The 22,711-nt window shown below is 48.7% G+C and overlaps 2 protein-coding genes across 3 annotated transcripts in view; one reads left to right on the forward strand and one right to left on the reverse strand.

Moving 5' to 3' along the window:
* PIGU (phosphatidylinositol glycan anchor biosynthesis class U) overlaps nucleotides 1–15,457 on the forward strand; it is an 83,609-nt gene extending 68,152 nt beyond the window's left edge. For both annotated transcript variants that reach the window (XM_003983593.6, XM_019826620.3), the window contains 2 exons: nucleotides 434–576; nucleotides 15,022–15,457. In XM_003983593.6, coding sequence (XP_003983642.3) covers nucleotides 434–576; nucleotides 15,022–15,135 — 257 coding nt within the window. In that variant the 3' untranslated portion in view covers nucleotides 15,136–15,457. The remainder of the gene's footprint in view (nucleotides 1–433; nucleotides 577–15,021) is intronic.
* Nucleotides 15,458–15,677: 220 nt separating this feature from the next.
* MAP1LC3A (microtubule associated protein 1 light chain 3 alpha) lies at nucleotides 15,678–17,353 on the reverse strand. Its single transcript, XM_003983595.5, has 5 exons — nucleotides 17,100–17,353; nucleotides 16,747–16,802; nucleotides 16,564–16,670; nucleotides 16,134–16,303; nucleotides 15,678–15,838 (listed from the first exon to the last, which is right to left on the reverse strand). Exons 1-4 carry the CDS (start codon nucleotides 17,137–17,139, stop codon nucleotides 16,141–16,143), a joined length of 366 nt encoding a protein of 121 aa, XP_003983644.1. The 5' UTR covers nucleotides 17,140–17,353; the 3' UTR covers nucleotides 15,678–15,838; nucleotides 16,134–16,140.
* Nucleotides 17,354–22,711: the final 5,358 nt, after the last annotated feature.

A 22,711-nucleotide genomic window follows, 5' to 3' on the forward strand; every position in this document is an offset into this window, starting at 1 on the left:
AATCTCCATAGGTTCACACTGCCCTTCCTGTCCATGATCCCATGTGGACAGACAGCACCCTGCTTGGGGATGGGAGAAATTACCCTTGGACACCCCTAGATTGTGGGGCAGAGGGCATTGTCTTGCTAAAACGCCCCCTTTGTGGTGCCCAGAGGCATTCACAGCATTGCCACCTGTAACTAGACAGGCCCACGGTGGGAGGTGCAGAGTCCAAACGTAGGACTTCACACCAGCTTTGGGCATGGGGAACCATTGACTCAAGGGTTTGAGGCTTGCCTCTTGGCACCCCAGAGTCTCTGAATCTGGGGGAGGGTTTCTGCCTTTGAGCTACCCAGGCTGTCCCTGGGCTTCTTCGTCCTGTGGAGCCATGCCCATAAGAAAGGGTTCCAAGGAGAATCAACGTTTGGTTAACTGTGAGTGTCTGTCTTTGCAGTCCTGAGAAACATCTTTGTCCTCGCCTGCATCATTATCGTCTGCTCCCTGCTCTTCCCTGTCCTGTGGCACCTCTGGATTTATGCAGGAAGTGCCAACTCTAATTTCTTTTATGCCATCACATTGACCTTCAACGTTGGGCAGGTAAGAGCACTGCACGGGGAATCTTTTTGTAGCCTCAGACATTCAGCAGAGGCCCTGGGTTCTGCAAACTAGGGGTTTGGGTGTGAGTGAGGGGACAGTTTGCCTGAAGTAGCTCATGGTCCAGTAGAGAGGATTAAAGAGAGCAAAGGAAAGGTGAATTCAGCCAGCATTTACTGGGCACCATGCTGAGCTATCACCCCATTGATTCTCACAGCAAGTCTGTGAGATAGTGTTATCACTAGTTTACAAATAGTAACGGAGCCTCACACAGGTTGTCTCTTGCCCAAGGTCATCGGAGGAGCCAAGAACCAAATTCAGGGAAGGCTCCATTTCTGAGGCCACCCTCTTTCTATAACAGTGCCTGGGCTGTGTGTCACTGTACTGAGTGCAGTGTGTGTGGTGGGCGGAGGGCAGAGGCAGGAGGAGGAGAGACTTTTCAGACTCTGGGAGAGCAGGGGCAAAGGCAGCAAGATGAGAAAATAGTTCGGTCTAGCTGTTGGGTAAGTCTGGAGCACAGATGGTGGGGCTGGGAATAGTGGGTGAGGAGGCTGTAGGGGTCAGAGGTACCAGCTAGGAACTCTGATCTCCCCCTGACCCAGGGGAAGCCCCTCCCTTGGTGCCATAGAGCAGTGGTTCTCAGAGCGAGAGGGTGGTTGTTAAGAATGCAGATTCCCTGTTAGTGTTTTAAATCCTATGGTTACGTTATGACTGTCACAATTACATGGCTTTGATTGTTAAAAAAACAAACACAAAACATTCTCTGACCCTACTCCCAAGAATGTTGAGTCAATAGATGTGGAAAACAGCGTCAGGAGTTTGTATTTTTAATAAGCTTTCTCAGAGACTCTGTTGCAGGTGGTCTAGCAAACTTTTCTGAAGTTCCCTTAGGTCAGCTCTGTCCTCCTTGTGCGGTCTTATGAGAATCAGTTGTACCATTTACCATTTCAATGGCTGTTGGTGCAGCCAGGCATTTCCTGTGCGTTATGGGCTGGATGGGAAGCCAGGCTAGCTGGAGAGACTAATGATGCCAGTGAAGAGTCCCTGGAGGAGATCCTTCCCTCCAAGGTTAGCTGCTGGGAAAGAAGGAGGGAGGAGTTTGGGCTTTTGCAGTGAGTGATGGGTCTGGTATTTCCTGCACGGACATTTCTGGACAATTAACGTCCAGCCCAGCTATTTATCTTGGTCTGTGAACAGCAGGAAGAGAGACAGAGGGCCCTGTAGCCTGGGTGGGACTGTGCCGGAGGGTCTGCTCGGCCTGTCGCACACAGGCTGTTCATGGTAGGTGCTCGGCACCTCCTGTGTCCTGTGCCGACAGAAATCTGCAGGATTCAACTTAACACCTCAAGAAAATCCAAAAGGTTGTTCTGGCCCTTGTGTCTTGCTGAAATCCCTTAATTATCCTTTGAAAGTGGTGGCTGGCATGTGAGGGCATTGGACCTGCCCTGGGCCTCTGTGGGGCTTGGCAATCTCCACTGAAATAGTCCACAGCTTGTCATCAGGTCATAAGTGTCAGGTGTGGGTCAGAAATACAGTTGCAGTGATTATGAAGTATTTGTGGAACTTGCCAGATAACAGCTTTTTCCCCCTGTGGTTGCCATTAGGAGGGAGGGTCTCTGTAAATGGCATGGGAGGTGTTTGCAAGTGCTCAGGTGACTTCTAAGGCAGGAGAGACTGAATTGTTGGAAAATAGGGCTGGGGTTGGGAACGAAAGGAGTGTGCTAGTGGCTGAGCTATGGAGAAAATTCAGGCTGAGCTCTTGGCATTGTCTTTTAGCTTTTTCTTTTAATCTCTTTTTAAAATGTACTTTTAGTCACACAAGTAATACGTGAATTCACTGCTGGGATGAGAAAGCAAACAAAATAGAAGCATATGGAACAAAAAGTAAAGGTCCATGTCTTCCCACCCCAGGGCATATATCATGATCAGGATCAGTTTGATGCATCTTTGCAGACATTCTCTGTGCTTTTACAGACAGCTCTCAGTACGTACGCACACATACAGAGCTTTCTTGTTTATAGAAAGAAATGGCCTCCTACTCTAGGTGCTGCTAGTTGGCTTGCAGTTTTTCACTTGGTGATCTCCTCTTGATAATGGTTCTCAGAGCCTGTGGGTAGGAGGAGCTTGATTTATTTGACTAGGTAGGCCCCTACTGATGGACGTTGAGGTTCTTCTGGTGGTTCTGCTATAAACAGAATAAATGCTATAAATGCCTTGGGCATCCCTCCATTGAATCTCATATAGTGTTTTCTTTTTCTTTCTTTTTCTTTTTTCTTTTTTTTTTCTTTTCCTCGTTTCCTCTCCTCTCCTCGTTTCCTCTCCTCTCCTCGTTTCCTCTCCTCTCCTCGTTTCCTCTCCTCTCCTCGTTTCCTCTCCTCTCCTCTTTTTCTTTTTCTTTTCTAAGATTTTTATTTATTTATTTTGAGAGAGAGTGAGAAAGCTCCAGCAGGGGAGGGGCAGAGAGAGAGGCATGAGCGAAAATCCCAAACAGGCTCGGCACTGTCTCCACAGAGCCCGATGTGGGACTCAAACTCATGAACTGTGAGATCATGGCCTCAGCCAAAGTCGGATGCTTAACCAACAGACCCACCCAGGTGCCCCTCATATACCATTTTCTTAAGATAAACTCCAGGTGGTGGGATTTACTGGGTCAGAGGACATGTGCATTGTGCATTTTTGGCAGATATTGCCATGTTGCCCTTCAGACAGGTCATACCAACCTCCTTGGCTCTTAGCTGTGGTCTGTAGTGCTTATAAACTGGCAGTTTGTGCAGACATTGGCACACCTTTGTCATCGGCCACCTTGGCTCTGGACTCTGTGGCTCTGAGTCAGACAACTTTGTCAGGTCGAGTGTTTTCTGGGACTGCTGGCTTTGTTTGGGCTTTGTGGCTGCTGCTGCCAGATCACTAAAGGGACATATCACATGGGGCACTTATTCACCAAGGCAGTCACTCAAGTCCTGTCCCTGTCCTGGAGGATTGACTGAGGTAGAAGAGTGCCCCTCATGAGGGTTATACACACCTGCCTTCAGGCTGTTTGGGAGCAACAGAGGACAAATATGAGACATTTAGAATTTTAGTAAACTGTTGAGTATCTGCTCCTTAAAAAGACCTTCCATCCGGATGTCTTCTTTAGAGAAGTGTCTATTCATGTTTTCTGCCCATTTCTTCACTGGGTTATTTGTTTTTCGGGTGTGGAGTTTGGTGAGCTCTTTATAGATTTTGGATACTAGCCCTTTGTCCGATATGTCATTTGCGAATATCTTTTCCCATTCCGTTGGTTGCCTTTTAGTTTTGTTGGTTGTTTGCTTTGCTGTGCAGAAGCTTTTTATCTTCATAAGGTCCCAGTAATTCACTTTTACTTTTAATTCCCTTGCCTTTGGGGATGTGTCGAGTAAGAGATTGCTACGGCTGAGGTCAGAGAGGTCTTTTCCTGCTTTCTCCTCTAAGGTTTTGATGGTTTCCTGTCTCACATTTAGGTCCTTTATCCATTTTGAGTTTATTTTTGTGAGTGGTGTGAGAAAGTGGTCTAGTTTCAACTGATGAATGGATAAAGAAATTGTGGTTTATATACACAATGGAATACTACGTGGCAATGAGAAAAAATGAAATATGGCCTTTTGTAGCAACGTGGATGGAACTGGAGAGTGTGATGCTAAGTGAAATAAGCCATACAGAGAAAGACAGATACCATATGGTTTCACTCTTATGTGGATCCTGAGAAACTTAACAGGAACCCATGGGGGAGGGGAAGGAAAAAAAAAAAAAAAAAGAGGTTAGAGTGGGAGAGAGCCAAAGCATAAGAGACTGTTAAAAACTGAGAACAAACTGAGGGTGGATGGGGGGTGGGAGGGAAGAGAGGGTGGGTGATGGGTATTGAGGAGGGCACCTTTTGGGATGAGCACTGGATGTTGTATGGAAACCAATTTGACAATAAATTTCATATATAAAAAAAAATAATAAAATAAAAACAAAACAAAACAAAACAAAACAAAAAGACCTTCCACAAGGTTCCCCTGCCTCACTGTCTCTTCTTAGCCCCCTGTTTGTTTCTTCCAAGCACTTATCCTACTTCGTAACTTTACATTACTTGCTTCTCTCTCTGCCTCCCAGACCAGGCCTGCTTGTAAGCTTCTTGCCAGCAGAGATCTGCCTGTCCTTCCCACTGCAGGCAGCTTTGGGTTTGGCAGAGGGCAGGTGTTTAGCAAACACTTGTTGAATGAATGAATGAAACAAAGATAGCCAGGGAGAACATTGTGTGATTAATGGCCAAGTGGGGAGAGTAACCGCTGGAGGAATCTAGAGGGAATCTTTCCTGTTGTGAGTGGTCAGGGAATGCCCTGGGGAGCAAGGAGTAGCAGCTGGGCCTTTTACACTTGGAGAGTGAAAGGTCTGGGAAGTGGGCAGGTTGGGGGCCAGGGCACCCCTCTGGCAGAGGTTAGTGGCTAGCAGCTCTGTCCTTAACCCTTCTCCAGCTTCTCCAGAACCTGGTCTCTGTGGCTGATGAAGCCCCTACATGTCCTCCACAGCTCAAGCCAGGTCCACTTCCATCTGACCTACAGTCAGTGCTGCCATTGAGATGTATGGCATTTGGGGACATACCTTCAATCCCACAGCTGGCTGTTTTCAGCTCTTCTAGCTGGAATGATGTCTTAGAGTTCTTGGTCCTCCCTCTCCCCTCCCTGGGCAAGACTGATCAAGCTGTCCTGGGAAGAGCTGGATTTTCAGCAGGCATCAGGAGCCCAGTCCATCATTGCTGAATGCAGAGACCACCTTGACCCACAGATTTTAAGTCCTGCTCTGTTTGAGTTGGTCAGTGCCACACTTTGTTATACAACAATCTGTGTTGGTAAATTCTTAGTTACACTGGCAGATAAACCAGTGACTTAGGCTCCATCCTTTCCCCTTGGGGCCATTAAGTATTTTTCAGCATGTGGCATGGATCATTTGTTAATTATAATTGTGCCTCAGAGTCAGTAACCAGGAAATGACAACAGTAAAACATCCATAGGGTGTGAGTGCATGCACGCTCATGCACATGTGTAAGAAAGGTGGGGGAGGAGGAGAGATTGAGGTAGATTGGTTGGTTGAGGTCCTCTTCTACTTCCTCACTGTGTGACCTTCAGCAAGTAACTTGACTTCTTTGATTTGCAGTGTTCTTTTTTTTTAAGGGCAGAAAACTTTTTGATTTTTAAAAAAATTTTTTTAAACTTACTATTTTTTAAATTTAAATCCAAGTTAGTTAATATATAGTGTAATAATGGTCTCAGGAGTAGAATTTAGTGATTCATCACTTACATATAACACCCAGTGCTTATCCCAACAAGTGCCCTCCTTAATGCCCCTCGCCCATTTAGCCTATCCCCCCCAGCCCGCCAGCAGCCCTCAGTTTGTTCTCTGTATTTAAGAATCTCTTAGGATTTGTCTCCCTCTCTGTTTTTATATTATTTTTGCTTCCCTTCCCTTATGTTCATCTGTTTTGTATCTTAAATTCCACATATGAGTGAAGTCATAATTATGATATTTGTCTTTCTCTGACTGACTTATTGGGTTGTAGTGTTCTTAAAACCAGGGATGACAACCCAGCCTCCCTGGATTTGGGCATGTGTAGGTCCTGTTGCTATTATCATATGTTAACATGAGAAGTAGCACCAGTGACCTGCTATTCAGATACCCAGAGCAAATTCCCAGGGAAACATTCGGACAAAACAAACTTCTTCCCTTTTTTTTTTTTTAAACAAAAAAAAAACAAAACTCTTTTCTTCTGCAGGTCAGCAACCAGCAGAAGAAAAATAGTCATCAAAGATTATATATAAACAAAAAGTAACGTGTTTAAATTTAGCTTTTTTAAAGGAGTAAGATAAAAACATCCGACTCACCCTAATTCATCTTAAAAACAGGAAACATAAGGAAATCTCCCCCTAAAATTATAATTAATAGTGGCTCATGTTTAAAGAGTGCCTACTAGGAGCCAGGCCCGTATGATCCCTTTAATCTTCTGGATCATGTGCTTGTGTGGCCTTCTGGACCTTTCCCTGTACATTCCCATGTACTTGTGTGCTCCTGGAGAAGAGCTTTATTTGTGTGTGTGTGTTTTATTATTGGCAACATGATGGAGTATGACTTTTTTCCTTTCAATAAAACATCTTGGTGATCTTTTCTTGTTTGTATAAGAGGGAAGTGCCTCACCACGGTTGATGGAGCTGCTCTCCTCCTGATAGCTTCTTAAGCTGTTTTTCTTTGTTCTTGTATAATAAGGAATACACTTAGTCCCCTTATAACTGCCTTTTGAGGGAGGCACCAGTACAAATGACCAAGTGGAGGCCTGGAAGTCCCCAAGCTCTGAGGGGTGTGTTTATTTATGCTCATTTGTCGTGTCCTCTTGTTACACTGGAGGTTCCATGAGGGCAGCTCTGGGTCTGTCTTCTTCACAAGTGTATCACCAGCACTAGGAATATTCAGTGACTGTTTATTGATAAATAAATGGAATGAGCTGGAATCCGAAACCACATTTTATGACCAGTGATCCCATATAATCCTGTGTACCCTAACCTCCCAGTCCTAGTATCTGTTTAGGACAAAGCTGGGCCTGTGACAGGTCCTGCTGGATTCCTAGGGGGTCAGAGCCAGACCCCACGTGGCTGACCCTGAAAGCCCCGCTCCTGTTCTGTGTCCGTGTCCAAAATGGATCCCCAGTGTCCAGAGAGTGTCCCAGCAGGTCCATGAACTGCTGCCTCCTCACCATGGGCTGCCGGCTCTGATCCCTTCTCCTTGTAGTATAGAACCTGTAGATCCTAGGCTGGCCCTGCCTTGGCCATTCTGCTGTCTTCAAGGAAGCCTGGAGCCCTGGGGTCCTGCCACAAGCCCTCTGACATGTTGGGTCCTGCTCAGGACTGGATTATTTGCTCCAGCACAAATGAAACCACAGTCCTGTCTCCTGGAATTACCTTTCAGTTGGTCTGGTGTGTCATTCTGGGGAATGGGACAGTGAGAAAATAAATGTCTGGGGACATGTTGGGCAGATCATCAGTGTTTGGGTGGTGCATAGTCCCCATTTGTGGACAGCCAGGGCCCATTTCAGATTTAATCCATGCTTTGTGTGTGCTTCTGACTGCAAGATCCAGGGTATGTGTGTGGGGCGGTGGGGGAAGAGGTCTTTCTCCTGACACGAGGGGCCTGTGGCCCAGGCTGGAGCCCTTGCTGTCATCCAGCTCAGTGTGTGTGTTTACTTTGCTTTCCTTCCAGGTGGCATTTTGCCAGGTCTTCATTCATTCCTTCATCCCTCCTGTCTTCAAACTCTGTGCTCAGCATCCCAAGCGTGGCTCTCACAGGCCCTTCCCTGCCTTCTCTCCTCCTACAGCCAGAGTGACAGGAAAAGCCTGAGCTAAATATAGGGGGGCAAGGCCAGCAGAAAGCCTGGGTTTGGAGGTCTAGCCTCGATGGTGACTCCCAGCACCTCTGTCATGGCTTGCTGGCCAGTCACATAAGTTCTTGGGCCTAATTAATTTATTTGTATATATTGGGCATTTGTTATGTGCCAGGCACTCTGCTAGCACAGTGTGAATGAGACACAGCCCTGCCTCCTCGGAGCCCAAGGTCTGTGGGAGAGAAAGAAAAGGAACCGGTCAGGGTCAGGGCAGCCGGGTGGTGCTGTGGATGGTTTAAAGAGGCTGGGGAGCTCAGAGCTGAGGCGGGTAAGGAAGCTTCTGTGGGGAGGCAGCCTGTACATGGCATCCCCGGGGTGGGTAGATGCAAACCTGGCTCTGGGTGGTGAGACCTGGGAGGAAGAGAGCATGAGTGAGGGAGTGTGGAAGGCAGTTCTGCGGGGCTGGCGTGCCCTGCCAGAGGGTGGGAGCCCTAGCATGCTGAGTACTGGGCTGAGTCTGTGGTTTTAGGCTGAGGATAACTGTGATCCCATCTTTGCTTGGAAAACCTCACCATGCCAGGAGGGGGAGAGGTGAGGGTTGTGAGCTGGAATCTGGAGCCCAGGGAGGCTGTTTAAATCTGGTGAGAGGTGATAGCGGCCTCCGTTTCTCTGCCTACAAGAAGGGTGGCTGTGAGGACTCAGTACAGAGTTGGGTGGGGAAAGCTTTTGTGAATTGAAAAGAGCCACCTGGATGACAATTGCCATCACACCGGCTTTGGTCTTACACTGTGGCCTTCCAGACCCCAAGACGGAGGTATAGTGACTTTCCTGTTACTTTGCATCTTTAGAGATAGAGGGTGGAGCTCGGTTCTCCGCCATCATCTCCCACATGTGTCCACTCAGGCCTGGGTTGGGTCACGCCAAAGCCCCGTCCAGCTCCACGAGTCAGCCGTCGGCCCCTCTGGCTCCCACGTTCCTGGACCCCAGGCAGCGTGGGCAGAGGATGCTGTGCTTTGATTGTTGATGGAAACAACCACGTGAGCTCCCGCAGGTGCAGGTTAGCTGTCCAGTGTCAGCATCTCCAGCCCAAGCAGTAGACCTGGGGAACTGCGACATGCCTGGGGTGACAGCAGCTGCTTCTCTGGGAAGTGGCAGCCTAGGTGCCAGTGTTGGCCGAGGCTGCTCTTGTGAGCCCCACAGCTTCTAGACACACCGAGGTAACAGCCTTCACTGGCTCGGATGTGTCTGATACTTATTTTGCCTTTTCCCAAAAAACTCTCTTCCTGGCTAAGTGTCAGGACTGGGGCCTAGGAGCACAGCCTCATCAGGGGTGTTAGTGTAGACCAAGGGCCAGCATGGGCCCATAACAGGACCCAGGTACAGACCTTTTGCTCCCCAGAATCCTTAACTGGGAGGGGCTGTGGGGAGGATGGGAAGAAGTAGGGCTTGGGTCTCAGGCAGGACTGGCATTGCAGCCCAAATGCTTCCCTTACTCCCATGTGACCCTGGGCAAGACCCTTGAGCTTGGAGTTTGCTCATCTCTGAGTGGGGCTTATAAACCCTACCCCGGAATGTTGTGAAAATTCAGTGATGTGCTTTTTTTAAATTCAAGTCTAGTTGACACACAATGTTACATTGGTTTCAGGTGTACAGCCTAGTGATTGGACAGCTCACTTATGCTGTGCCTAGAAGTGTAACTGCCATCTGTCCCCATACAGCGCTATTACAGTGCCATTGACTGGTCCCTGTGCTGTACCTTTCATTCCTGTGACTTTTCATTCCATGATGGGAAGCCTGTACTTCCCACTCCCCTTCACCCATTTTGCCCATCCCCCAACCCTCTAATGATTTTTTTAATTAAAGAGCCTGGTCCGGAGCAGCTACCCAGAAGTTGTTGGTTTCCCTGTCTCTCCACTTCCCCACCCTGTAATGGAGCATGTTCTAACCATTTTATTCCACTTGTGAAGTGCCTCTCCCTGTCACTGGCCATCCTTTTATCAGCTACCTCATTAAATCTTCATCATGGCCCAAAAGATAGTGCTGGAACCGTCATGGCTGCCAGTGAGAGAAATGTGGTCTGACTGAGCCCTCACAAGGGGGAGGGGACCAGCAAAGCACTCCCAGAGTGCCAGCCCTTTCCTAGGTCTGGGGTCACAGAGCTGGAGCAGATGCCATCCCATCTGGTTGGGAGGCCAACAGGAAGTGACTTCATCCCAGGGATCACATAACTGAGCATGGGGTTAGGGAAGAATCTGGGGCAGGAGATGCAGATGATTCCTCTCTAGGGATAAGCAGGAGCCCTTTGTGGGAAGAGCCATTCCAGCTGAGGCAGTGAGGTGTGGCCACAAAGTGTTTTCAGGACCAGGCTGTGTTCAGGGCTCCTTGGCCATGTGGGTGTGGTGTGGGGCAGAGTGGGGCACTGGGGGCTTCTGAGCAGACAAGTGAAGGGTTCGTTCGTGTGTGTGTGTGTGTGTGTGTGTGAGAGAGAGGGAGAGAGACAGACAGACAGACAGACACTGAGAACCTGAGAGAGATCCCTCAGGGGCCAGGAGGATGCAGTAGGCCTTCTAGAAAGAGGTGGCAGTGGGAGGGATAAAAGGAGGCTGAGTTGGAAGTCTGAGGAAGGTGATTGGCAGGACTTGGTTGATGGCAAGAGAGAAGCTAAGGAGTCCAGCCACAGCTCTTTTTTTTTTTTTTTAATTTTTTTTTCAATGTTTTTTATTTATTTTTGGGACAGAGAGAGACAGAGCATGAACGGGGGAGGGACAGAGAGAGACAGAGCATGAACGGGGGAGGGGCAGAGAGAGAGGGAGACACAGAATCGGAAACAGGCTCTAGGCTCCGAGCCATCAGCCCAGAGCCTGATGCGGAGCTCGAACTCACGGACCGCAAGATCGTGACCTGGCTGAAGTCGGACGCTTAACCGACTGCGCCACCCAGGCGCCCCAAGCCACAGTTCTTAAGGGCCACTTTAAAGAATGGGCTTCTCAGGTGCCTGGCCAGCTCAGTCAGTACAGCATGTGACCCTAGATCTCAGGGTCATGTATTCGAGCCCCACATTGGGCATGGAGTCTTCTTAAAATAAAAAATAAATAAAAATAAAGAATGGGCTGTTCTTCAGGTCTCTGAAAACACACAGGGACAGAGCAAAGACTGGGGGAGCCACCGTTGTGAGTAAACTAGTTTTATCACTCACTTTACAGATGAGGAAAATGCAGCTTAGATTTGGGAAAGTGACTTACATAGGGTCACACAACCACTAACTTGTCCATGCTCTTTCCATTGCTCCTTGCCCAACTTCCCCCACCTAGACTGGGCAGAGGGGCTCTGGATCTGTAGCTGCTGTGTTGCTTGAATCCCAGGGCCTGAAATCCCTGCTCCTTAGCCCAAATGGAAAGCCCCAAGGTCAGAAGAGGGAGGTTGTCTTGGCCAGCCTGTTACTAGCTAGGGGTGTCTCAAAGAGCCGAGCCTCCAGGCCAGCCTGGTGTCCCCAGGATGCCTTCCCCATAGGCCAGGGTCAGGTCACCCAATCGGGAACACTGACCTTTGGTTCCAGACAGATCAAGCCGGCACACAGGACTCTTCCCTCCATACCACCCTCCCCTTACACTTTATCATGAAAATTTTCACAGACACAGCAAAGTTGAAAGATTTAACATTGAACGCCCATATACCTACCACCTAGACTCTACCGTTAACATTTTACTATACTTTTGTGATCACAAATTATCCATCCCTCAATCCCTTATTTTAATCATTATTACACTATATGTTAACTAATTTGGATTTAAATAAAATTTAAAAAAAACCCACAAATTATAGATATCACTATATTGCCTGCTAAATATCTTAGCATGTATATTATTAACCAGAGCTCAAAACTTACTTACATTTTTCTTATATGAAATTTATATAAGGTGAAAAACACAAATCTTAACATGTACATTTTCTTTTTTTTTCTTTTTTTTATAATTTTTTTATTTTTTCAATATATGAAGTTTATTGTCAAATTGGTTTCCATACAACACCCAGTGCTCATCCCAAAAGGTGCCCTCCTCAGTACCTATAACATGTACATTTTCTGAAGCTGCCTTTCATTCAGCAAAAATTTTAAATTTATTTATTTTGAGAGAGAACATGCACACACAAGCGTGAGTGGGGAAAGGAAAGAGAGAGAGGGAGAGAGAAAATCCTAAGCAGGTTCCATGCTGTCAGCTCAGAGCCCAATGTGGGGCTCAGTCCCATGAACTGTGAGATCATGACCTGAGCTGAAATCAAGAGTTGGACACTTAACTGATTCAGCCACCCAGGTACCCCAGCAGCAAAATATTTTTGAGATTCATTTATATAGCTGCAGATAATAACACATTGCTTTTTTAAAATAAACTTTTAAATTCCAGAATAACTTTAGATATAGAAAGTTCCCATATGCTCCACACCCATGATCTAAGCCAGGGAACTACATTACATTTAAGTGTCCTGTCTCCCCCATGTCCTCTGCCTGCTTTCTCAGTCTTTCCTAATTTCTCATGACCTGGACAGTCTTGAGGAGCACTGGCCAAGTATCTTACAGAGTGTCCCCATTTTGGACTTCTTACGCTTTTCTTTTTGTAAGTTGGGGGTTTGGATTTTTGGAATGCTCAGTCGGTACATGCTAGCCACCTGATTTCATGATGATGTTACCCTTCATTTGTTCAAGACAGTGTTTGCGGGGCTTCTTCAGGATAGAATTACTATTTTCTCTTTCCCTGCTCTGTTCTTTGGAAGTAAGTTACCTCTCCTAGCCCACCCTTGGGGGCAGAGGGTGGGGAGTAGGAAGAACTAAGCTCCACCTCCTGGGTGAGGTATGTTATTTGGAATTCTTCTGTAACGGTTCCAAAAGCAATTCTCTCTCATTTATTTATTCAGTCATGTATGAGCTGGTTGCTTTTAATTTATTTCTTTAATCAATATAATACATATACATAATTTACAATGTTAAGGATTATAAGGAAAAAGAATGGTTCCCTAAGGGCTTATTTGTTTTGTTACTTGTAAATAACATACATACTGTGGTTTTTTTCCCCCATTTTATATTAAATTGAACTATATGAACTTTCCAATATGCAACCATTTTTGATCTGCAAAATGGCCATTTCATATGGTTCAACCTAATACCTTGTATTTTGACTTTCTAATCCTCGTGCTGCTGATTTTGTGTGACACTGGAGTTGGTTCATTTGTTTTATTGTGAATTGTGACTTTGCATATGATCCTCATCACATCTGGGTCCCAGCTTAGCCACAGCTCCAGACCAGACACCTTGGGCCTAGGTGAGAAAGGGGCTGCAGGATGTGAGGTCAGCCTTTGCTGTGGTAACTGCCCGGCACGGGCAGCTGTGGGGCAAAGCCTTGGGGGCTCCCTGGACTGTCAGCTCCACGGATACCCTCAGCTGCTAGTTCTCTGCCCTGTGGCAGACTGGGCCCCAGGTATATCACCTTGCTGCAGGGTCACGGCCACTAGGCCAGCTCTCATGTGTAGTCTCAGGCCAACTATTGAACCTTTTGTGCCTCAGTTTCCTCTGGTGTAGGTCCTCAGCTTTTCCTTCAGGCCCCTCTGTGTTCTCCTTCCTGCCCACAGTATGAAGCTGTCCAGGACAGGGGTCTCCGGAGGTCAGAGGCCAAGATCCCAGGCTCAGCTCAACCTCTGACCTGCTCTAAGACCCTAGCCGGGTGTTCCCCCTCCACTCCTCCACTGGGCTTCCATCTTCCCATCTATGCCAACAAGGTGGTTGATACTAATGGTCTAAGAGGCCTCTAAGTGGCTGAGAAATGGGGCTGTGAGCCCCTCTCCCCACATCCTGCCATGCAGCAGGGCTCTGCCCCTCCTGCCCCAGGCACTGGGAGTCTTGGGATGAATGGGATTGTAAAACAGCACAAGTCCTTATTCCTCTCTGGGCTTCTGTGAGGGGGATAGTACTGAGCTCCTGGGGCCCTTTGGATTCTGTGGCCTATCCAGGAAAGGCCGACTGAGCTGGTCACGGATACCATGGTGGCAGAACGCCTCGGGGACCCTGCCCAGTCCAGGGGAGGAGGCACAATCATCAGGCAGTCACACAGATGAAAGAAAAACTGCAATTTGGATGAGTTTGTGTTACCAAGTAGAGGTTAATGGGGCCAAGACCCAATCTGGGAATGTGGGAGGGCTTCTCTAAGGAAGTGACCTTTCCTGAGACCTGAAGGGTAAGCAGATGTTGGCTGGATGAAAGGGAAGAGAACATTGCAGGCAGAGGAAACAGCAGAGATCCTGCAGCAAAAGGAAAGAAGCCAGTGTGGCTGGAGCTGAGTGAGGTGGAGCAGGCGAGAGGGTGAGGCATGCACATGGGGCAGGGACCAGGTACAAGGCCTCAGAGCCCCAAAAGAGTCTGATCTTCATCCTAGGAGCCCTAGGAAGCCTTTGGAGGACTTTTAGCTGGGAAGTAATAGGCCTAGATTTATTTTGAGAAGCAACCTCTGGCTGCGAGAGAGAATGGACTGGTGGGGTCAGGGGTGCGGGAGGCCTGAGACCGAGGAGCCCAGAGCAGAGATTGATGTTGTTTCGATGACAGTGGCTTTGTCCAGGGTGTTAGCTGTAAGAACAGGTAGAAATGGGTGGATCTGAGTTTGGGAGATAAAACTGCCAGGACTTAGTGGCCTTGTGTCCAGGAGAAGTATCAGGTTATTCTGTGGCCTAAGAACCTGGAGGGAAGATGGGGGCATGGGTTCACCATGGGAGCAGCAGCTTTGACCGGGGGCTCAGCTGTACCATGGAGGAGCCTGTGGGCACCCAAGAGGTGAGGTTGGAAGGGCCACTGGCTGCAGAGGTACATTCTGGAGTGCAGAGGCCAGGGCCTGGGAAGGTGGTGTGAACCCCACAGGGGTGGAGAGGGGCAATACAGGGGCACAGGGGTGGAGAGGGGCAATGCAAGACCTTGTGGGGTCAGTTGTAGGCCCTGAGGTAGGAGTCCCTGGGCAGGGTCACCCCAACACCTGCCTACCCTCTCAGAGACCCAAGGCTCAGGGGTAGGTTCCTCAGAGCTTCTCATACCTTCTCTCTCCCCCCAGATCCTGCTCATCTCTGATTACTTCTATGCCTTCCTGCGGCGGGAGTACTACCTCACACATGGTCTCTACTTGACTGCCAAGGACGGCACAGAGGCCATGCTTGTGCTCAAGTAGGCCTGGCTGGGCACAGGGCTGCATGGACTTCAGGGGGTGGAAGGGCCAGAAGCTGGGCCAAGCCCCCTAGCCAGAGTTGCCAGCAGAGGAGGCCTCCGGCAGATGAGGTTCGAGTCCAGGGTTACAAATCTCTGGCACCAGAGAGGAGCCATGGCTGGCAGCAAGGCCAATGGGGAATAGCCAGGAGCTCCTCCACTTGGACCCCCACTTTGTGGTTCTGCACACCGGGGAGCCCCCTCCGAGGCTCGAAAGGGGAAGAAACAGGTGAGCAGGGTTTGTTAGGTTGTGACTACTTAATAAATGGTTTTTTGTTACAAAGAAATCGATCCTGGGCCCACAATGCACTCCTGGAAGGGGTGGGCTTGGCCCCTAACACCACCGTGGTATACTACACACTGGTGTGGGTTTCTAGAATGAGCCCCAAGTCCACAACACACAAGTTTGCACCCTGGCCAGCTGAGACTGGTGTAGGGCAGCCTACTCCCACCCCACCCCCCAGCAGCTCCCACCCCCCCCATTCCCCAAGCAGCTGGAGGCAAAGGGCCAGGCGGGCCTGAGCAATCTTTATTCTGCAGAGGGACAATGACCACAGATCCGTACACCTTGTCAAGACCAGGTGAGCCAGGGGCCAGTCTTTCAGGGGTGGGCAGGTCCAGGCAGGGGGGCAGCGCCTCAGGTGAGGGAGGGGCAGATGGGCAGGGGCCTAAAAAAAGAAAAAGACAAACCACACGGAGCAGGGGTGCTGGGAGCTCTTCCCTATCCTCCCGCATCCCAGCCAGCACCCAGAGGGGTAACCCTAACAATGACTGGCCCAGGACCCACCCACGGGCAGAGTAGGTGTGGTTGGTGTGCCCTGGCTAGGAGGCAGCATCCCTGCCCAGCCCACCCAGGGCAGGGACCGTTAAGTTCAGGAGCCAGGAGCTCCCTGGGTAGAGCCTGACAGGCCCCCCCCCCCCCCCCCCCCGCCATTCCCAGGCCAACCCCTCCCCCCCCCCTACTGCTGCTTCAGAAGCCGAAGGTTTCCTGGGAGGCGTAGACCATGTAGAGGAAGCCATCGTCATCCTTCTCCTGCTCGTAGATGTCGGCGATGGGCGTAGACACGCTCACCATGCTGTGCTGGTTCACCAGCAGGAAGAAGGCCTGCGTGGGGTTCAGCTGCAGGCGGCGCCTGGGGTGGCAGAAGGGCATGTCAACTGTGAGGGGCCAGGCTCCTGGGTGGGTGGTGCCCTGACCACACCCCCCCCATCCCCAATGATTCTGAGACCACCCCCATCCCAGCCCTTTCTGGAGGCACTCACCTCTGACCTGACACAGACCCCAGCCCTGACCTTTCCCAACCTACCTAGGACTGGGATCCAAAGCCCAGGCCCAAGTCCCACCCTCCTCCAGAAGGCCCCAAGCCCCTTCTGACTGCTGCTGCCCACGCACCGGATGATCTTGACCAACTCGCTCATGTTGACATGGTCTGGCACCAGGAACTTGGTCTTGTCCAGGACTGGCAGCTGCTTCTCACCCTTGTAGCGCTCGATGATCACCTAGGGGTGGGGCAGGGGATGCGTGAGATGGGCGGGGCCTGGAGCCACAGGGATGGGAGGGGGCGGTGGGACTCACCGGGATCTTGCTGGGGTGCTGGTCGCGGATCTGCTGCACCTCCTTACAGCGGTCGGCTGCGGACAGGAGACAGGCAGTAAGGCCAAGAGGTCCCGCTTGCCCCGCCCGTCGCCGGCCCCGCCCCCCGGGCTCCCGCCCCCGGGGCCGTCAGGCCCCAGGGCCTGGCACCGGCTGGACTGGGAGGCGAGGCCCCGGCCCAGGCCAGAACCTGCCTCCCGGCCCCGGGGGGTCCAGCCTGAGTCTGACGTCACGGGGCTGACGTCGCCTGCGGCAGTCAGGGTCAGTCGTGGTTCCCACCTCCCCCCCACCCCGTGTCCCCGCTCCGCACCCGCAGACTGCCCGCCGGGCCTCACCGAAGGTCCGCCGCTGCTTGAAAGGCCGGTCTGAGGGCATCGCGCGGGCCCGGCGGGGCGCGCAGGCCGGGACTCCGGGACGCGCGGCTTGGGGGCTCTGGCTGAGATTCGGGGGCTCCGCGCCTCGCGCTCAAGGGCTCCGGTTCTCGAGCTGAGCCTGGCGGCGGTGGCTCGGGGAGGTAACTCGCCCGGGTGACGTCAGGTCACAACATTCCTTAAAGGGGAGGCCGGCGCACTGCTCCCATTGGGCCGACGCAAAACCCGCCCGCCTGGGCCTGTGACGTCATGGCGCAGAGAGCTGGACTCCAAGCCAGCACCGCGGAGGGGTGGGGCGGGGCTCCCAGGTCGCGTCACAGTCCTGTGACGTCATGAGCTGCCGGCCCATCTCCCCGAGGCCGGGGCTGAGAGACTGGCAAGCCTGCCGGGAGTTGAGAGAGCTGACTCGCAGCTCTGACAGCGGGAAAGCGCGCGGGCCAGTCCGGGGCTCAGCATTTTCCGTTCCCCCTGGTGCTAAGTCATCCCACAGCACACTGGGAGGCCGTTCCCTTCAAGCGATGGTGTGAGGCGCTGGAGGTGACGATGGCAGTAAACCCAAAAACCTCGCCTCCATGGAGCTCATGGTTAGAGAAAGAAAGCTAGGGTCGGGGGGATTACAACTTGAAAACAAGATGCTAACAAGGAACACACAGGTTTTCAAAGGAATTTCTAGAATTGAAAAAGCTATTTGAAATTCAAATCTGAAAGGATCAGGCAAGAAAGTAGATGGGACACAGCAGAAGATAAGTCACGCAACTGGAGGATTGAAAGGAAGCAACCAGAGAAACAAGGTGATAGACCTTCTAAAAGGGGAAGTGATAGGAATAGGGAAGTGAGAAGACCCGCAGGTCCAATCAGAATTCCAAAAGGAGAGAAAAGAAGTGGGAGAGGCAGTTCTTGAAGAGCTTCCAGACTTGATTAAAGACCAGGATCCTTACATAAAATCCAGAGCAGGATAAATAAAAGTAGCATCGTGGCACTTTGTAATGAGTTTGCAGAACTCTAACGAGAAGAAGAAAAATGGTGAGCAACTAAGCTGGTAAACATGTAGGTAAATAAACAGTGGAACATGAACAGTGATGATTAATCTGGGGAGTTACAAAAGGAGCACAGGACACAACCGGAAGACTGGAGAGAGTAATCAGTTCAAGTGTTCTAAGAGGCTTGATATATTTGAGGGGGGCAGGATAAAGATACTGATAATTTACAAAGCTTTGAATTCAGGAAGTGTGTATTTCAGACACTTACAAGGGAATCACTAAAAGAATAGCAAGTGTAACTGCCAATAGAGAAAAGGAGAAAAAAAAGTAAAAAAGAATGGTATATAAATGATGCAAAACCAGAGTAAATGTAAAACATGAGTAACAATGTTTTACATTCACTTATTAAAAACATGATCAGGGGCGCCTGGGTGGCTCAGTCAGTTGAGCGTCTGACTTCAGCTCAGGTCATGATCTCATACTCCCTGAGTTCGAGCCCCACCTTGGGCTCTGTGCTGACAGCTCAGAGCCTGGAGCCCGCTTCAGATTCTGTGTCTTCCCCTCTCTCTGCCTGTCTCCTGCTTCAGATTCTGTGTCTTCCCCTCTCTCTGCCTGTCTCCTGGTTCATGCTCTGTCTCAAAAATAAATAACATTGGGGCGCCTGGGTGGCAGGCTCAGTTGGTTAAGTGTCCAGCTTCAGCTCAGGTCATGATCTCACAGTCCGTGAGTTTGAGCCCTGCATCAGGCTCTGTGCTGACAGCTCAGAGCCTGGAGCCTGCTTTGGATTCTGTGTCTCCCTCTCTCTCTGCCCCTCCCCTGCTCATGCTCGGTCTCGGTCTCAAAAATAAATAAAAACATTTAAAAAATAAATAACATAAAAAAAATTAAAAATAAATAAATAAAACATGATCAGACTGGCCAAGAAAAATAAATGCAGCTCTATATGCTGTTTACAAGAGGACATTTAAAACTTAAGGGCACCAAAAGTAAAATGATGGGAAAAGGTATACTAGAGAAAAGCTAACCAGAAGGTATAGCTATAGCAAAATCAGACAGAAAAGTCCTTAAGGTAAAAAATATTAGAGATCCAGAGGATGACCAATAAATGATGAAAAGTACAACTTGTAGGAAGACAACAATTCTTATAAAACATACAAGTTAGAGGTCTAAAAGGCTGAATGTGTAAAACAAAAGTGATAAGATACAAGGAGAAATTGCCAGATCTTCCATCATAGTGAGAGATTTAAGACTTCTTTCAGTAACTGATAGACCCAACAGCCAAAAAAAGATACAGAAAGATATTAATAATCCTGATCAATGAACCCTGATGGAACCCTGAACCCAGTATTGCTACTTTCAAGCACACAAGAAACATTTACCAAAAAATGACATAAAAAATGGCCCCAACTTGAATCTCAACAGGTATCGAATAGTTTCCTAAAGACTATATTCTGTGACCACAGGCCAGACCCAAATAAATTCTAAATGTTTGGACACATAAACATCTAAAAAACATTTTACTCAAAGATGAAATCCTATTGAAATGAAAACTATTTAGATCAAAAAAATGAGAATACACCTAAAAACTCAGGGTTGGGGGAATACAACTAAAGCAGCCTGGAGAAGATTTATAGCCTTATTAATTATAGCAGGTAAGAAGTACAGAAAATCTACAAGCAGAGTATTAAAAAATTATAAAAAAAAGTAACAGTGTCAACCCAAAGAAAGTGGAAAGAAGAGCAGAAATTGATGAAATAGAAAACAAAAATACTAAGATAGACCACAAAGCAAAGCTGGATCTTTGAAAAGACACACAGAATAAACATTAATGTGCCAAACAGAACTATCATTTCTAGCAGAAATGATAAAAATAAGAATGTTATAAACTTTATGCCAGTAAATTTAAAACTTAGATAAGATGGACAATTTTCTAGAAAAAGAAATTTGCCAAAACTATTTCAAAAAGAAATAGACAAAGTGAGTAGCAATATACCTCAAAAAATTGATCCAGATGGTTTTTGAGGGGAGTTCTCCCTGCCACCCCAAGACCAACCAAACAAACGAAAACAAACCTGCAACAAACATCATACTAAATGGTAAAACACCATACTCTATGGTATGGTGAATTCTATGGTATATTCATTTCAGTGAAATGAATTCACTGAATATAATGCAACATTGTATTGAGGTCCCAGCCAGAACACCAGGCCAAGAAGCAGCAGGAGCATAACTACCACTCACAGCAAGAAGATGCAGAGGAATCCACAAACAATAGAAGACTGCTAACTAACATGAAGTCTGACAACACAGCATACCATGTTTTAGAGGAAGATGGGAAATGGGAAATGGGAACTCTCTACACTGCTGAAGGGAGCGTAAAGCCTTTCAGCCATACTGAAGAGTGATTTGGCAGAATCTACCCAAACTGAAGATGCCCATATCCTACAAACCAGGAATCCCACTTGCTGTGTCCCATGTGAGCTCAAGGGAACACAGTTAAGTATGTTCATTGGAGCATTTTCCTAACAGCAAAAAATTGGGACCACCTATATGTCCTACTGAAGATGTTGGGTATTCCTATCACATAGCAACACATGGTGAGAGAAGGGCTCTCAGCAAACTTTCCCTTTAAAAGGCCAGACAGGGGCGCCTGGGTGGCGCAGTCGGTTAAGCGTCCGACTTCAGCCAGGTCACGATCTCGCGGTCTGTGAGTTCGAGCCCTGCGTCGTCGGGCTCTGGGCTGATGGCTCGGAGCCTGGAGCCTGTTTCCGATTCTGTGTCTCCCTCTCTCTCTGCCCCTCCCCCGTTCATGCTCTGTCTCTCTCTGTCCCAAAAATAAATAAAAAACGTTGAAAAAAAAAATTTAAAAGGCCAGACAGTAAATAGGTTTGGCTTTCCAGGCCATATGGCCCTCTGCAACTACTCCTTTGTTGCTGTTGGCTTGTGGAAGCAGCCTTTACCCCGAAAGGGCATGGTTGTATCCCAATAAAACTTTATTTGCTAAAACAGATTTGGCCTGAGGCTTTAATTTGCTGACTCTTGATCTAGAGCTGTGTCAAAATGGACAAATCTCACAAACACAAAGTTGCACCAGAGTATAATCAGAGCCATTAAGTGCAGCTGAAAGAATTAGGTCGGCCAAGGCCTTGGGGGAAGTTGTTACACCTCTCCTTGCTCCACTAGGCCCTAGGCTGAGGCTATGGTGGGGGAGGGCCCATCCCCCAAATCCCAAGGTCTGTGCTCACTCTTGCTCTTACCTGACCAGTCAGCAGGACTGACACTCCACCTCCAGCTCTGGTTTCTCTCCCACTGTTCCTCCTTTCCCTCATCTCCACAGAATCCAAGGCCCGGTCTACTCCGTGTCTCTACTTGAAAGCCTAGCAGACATTTGAAATTTAGCTTCCCCCAAATCAACCCATGCTCTTTCCCTAAAATGTGCACCAGTTGTAATCTTCCCTGTCTCCATCCGTGTCATCTTGGACCCCTTTCTTTCCTTCACCACCCACATATCCAGTCCATGCCCAAACCCTGCTGGTTCACATTTCAAAATATCTCGACAATCTAACCAATTCTTACCACTTCCACCACTGCCTTCGGGCCAGAGCTGCCATCATCTCTTGCCTGACTACTGTCAGCATCTCCCGTCTGGTCTCCTCGCTTTGGCTTTGCCCGCCTCATTTGGGTCCCACTACACTGACAGCAGCTTTCCTGTGCACGGAAGTCGGGTCAGCTGATTCTGTACCCCACACGTTCAGAGCAAAAGTCAAAGGCTGAACAGTGGCCCAAGAGGCTTGTGAGATCTTGCTTCTTACTCTCTCCTACTCTCTCCTGGCCTCATCTACTCCTTGCCCTCTAGGCTTCAGCTACACTGATCTTTTCACTCTTCCAGAATCAGACACACTTGTGCCCCAGGGCCTTTCAGTACTTACTCTTCCCTTTGCCTGGAGCGTTCTTCCTCAAGATCTCTGTGTGGCTCTCAGGTCTCCTCAGGGAGGCTTTCCTGAATGATCTTATTTAATGTTGCAGTCCCCACCATGGTTACTCCGTATCCTCCCTCCAATGCCTTATTTTTTTGACAGAATAGTTAGCAACTTCGAATATACTATGTAATTTTTCTAAGCATTACAAAAATCTTCAGGCATAAAGAACACTTGAAATGATTGTTCAGCAATCACCAATATGCACACCAGTTACATTCTATACCTAATGCTTGCCCTATTTGCTTTATCATCTGTACATCCACCCACCCAATCTTTTTTATAATTTCTTTTTTTTTTTTAATTTTTTTTTTCAACGTTTATTTATTTTTGGGACAGAGAGAGACAGAGCATGAACGGGGGAGGGGCAGAGAGAGAGGGAGACACAGAATCGGAAACAGGCTCCAGGCTCTGAGCCATCAGCCCAGAGCCTGACGCGGGGCTCGAACTCACGGACCGCGAGATCGTGACCTGGCTGAAGTCGGACGCTTAACCGACTGCGCCACCCAGGTGCCCCTATACATTTCAATTGTAATCCAATATGAATTTATTTTTATTAACTTAAAAAAAAATTTTATTTTGGGAGAGTGCAAGCAGGGCTTGGGCAGAGAGAAGGGAA

This window comes from Felis catus, chromosome A3 (genome assembly GCF_018350175.1).
Source record: "Felis catus isolate Fca126 chromosome A3, F.catus_Fca126_mat1.0, whole genome shotgun sequence".
Classification (NCBI taxonomy): Eukaryota; Metazoa; Chordata; class Mammalia; order Carnivora; family Felidae; genus Felis; species Felis catus.

What these genes read in the sequence shown, in the direction of transcription:
- MAP1LC3A (XM_003983595.5), bottom strand. Translation starts at nt 17,139, where the DNA reads ATGCCCTCAGACCGGCCTTTCAAGCAGCGGCGGACCTTCG. An exon ending in CAAGCAGCGGCGGACCTTCG is followed by an intron (nt 16,803 to 17,099) that starts GTGAGGCCCGGC and finishes TCCTGTCCGCAG; the next exon opens with CCGACCGCTGTAAGGAGGTG. An exon ending in AGCACCCCAGCAAGATCCCG is followed by an intron (nt 16,671 to 16,746) that starts GTGAGTCCCACC and finishes CCCCACCCCTAG; the next exon opens with GTGATCATCGAGCGCTACAA.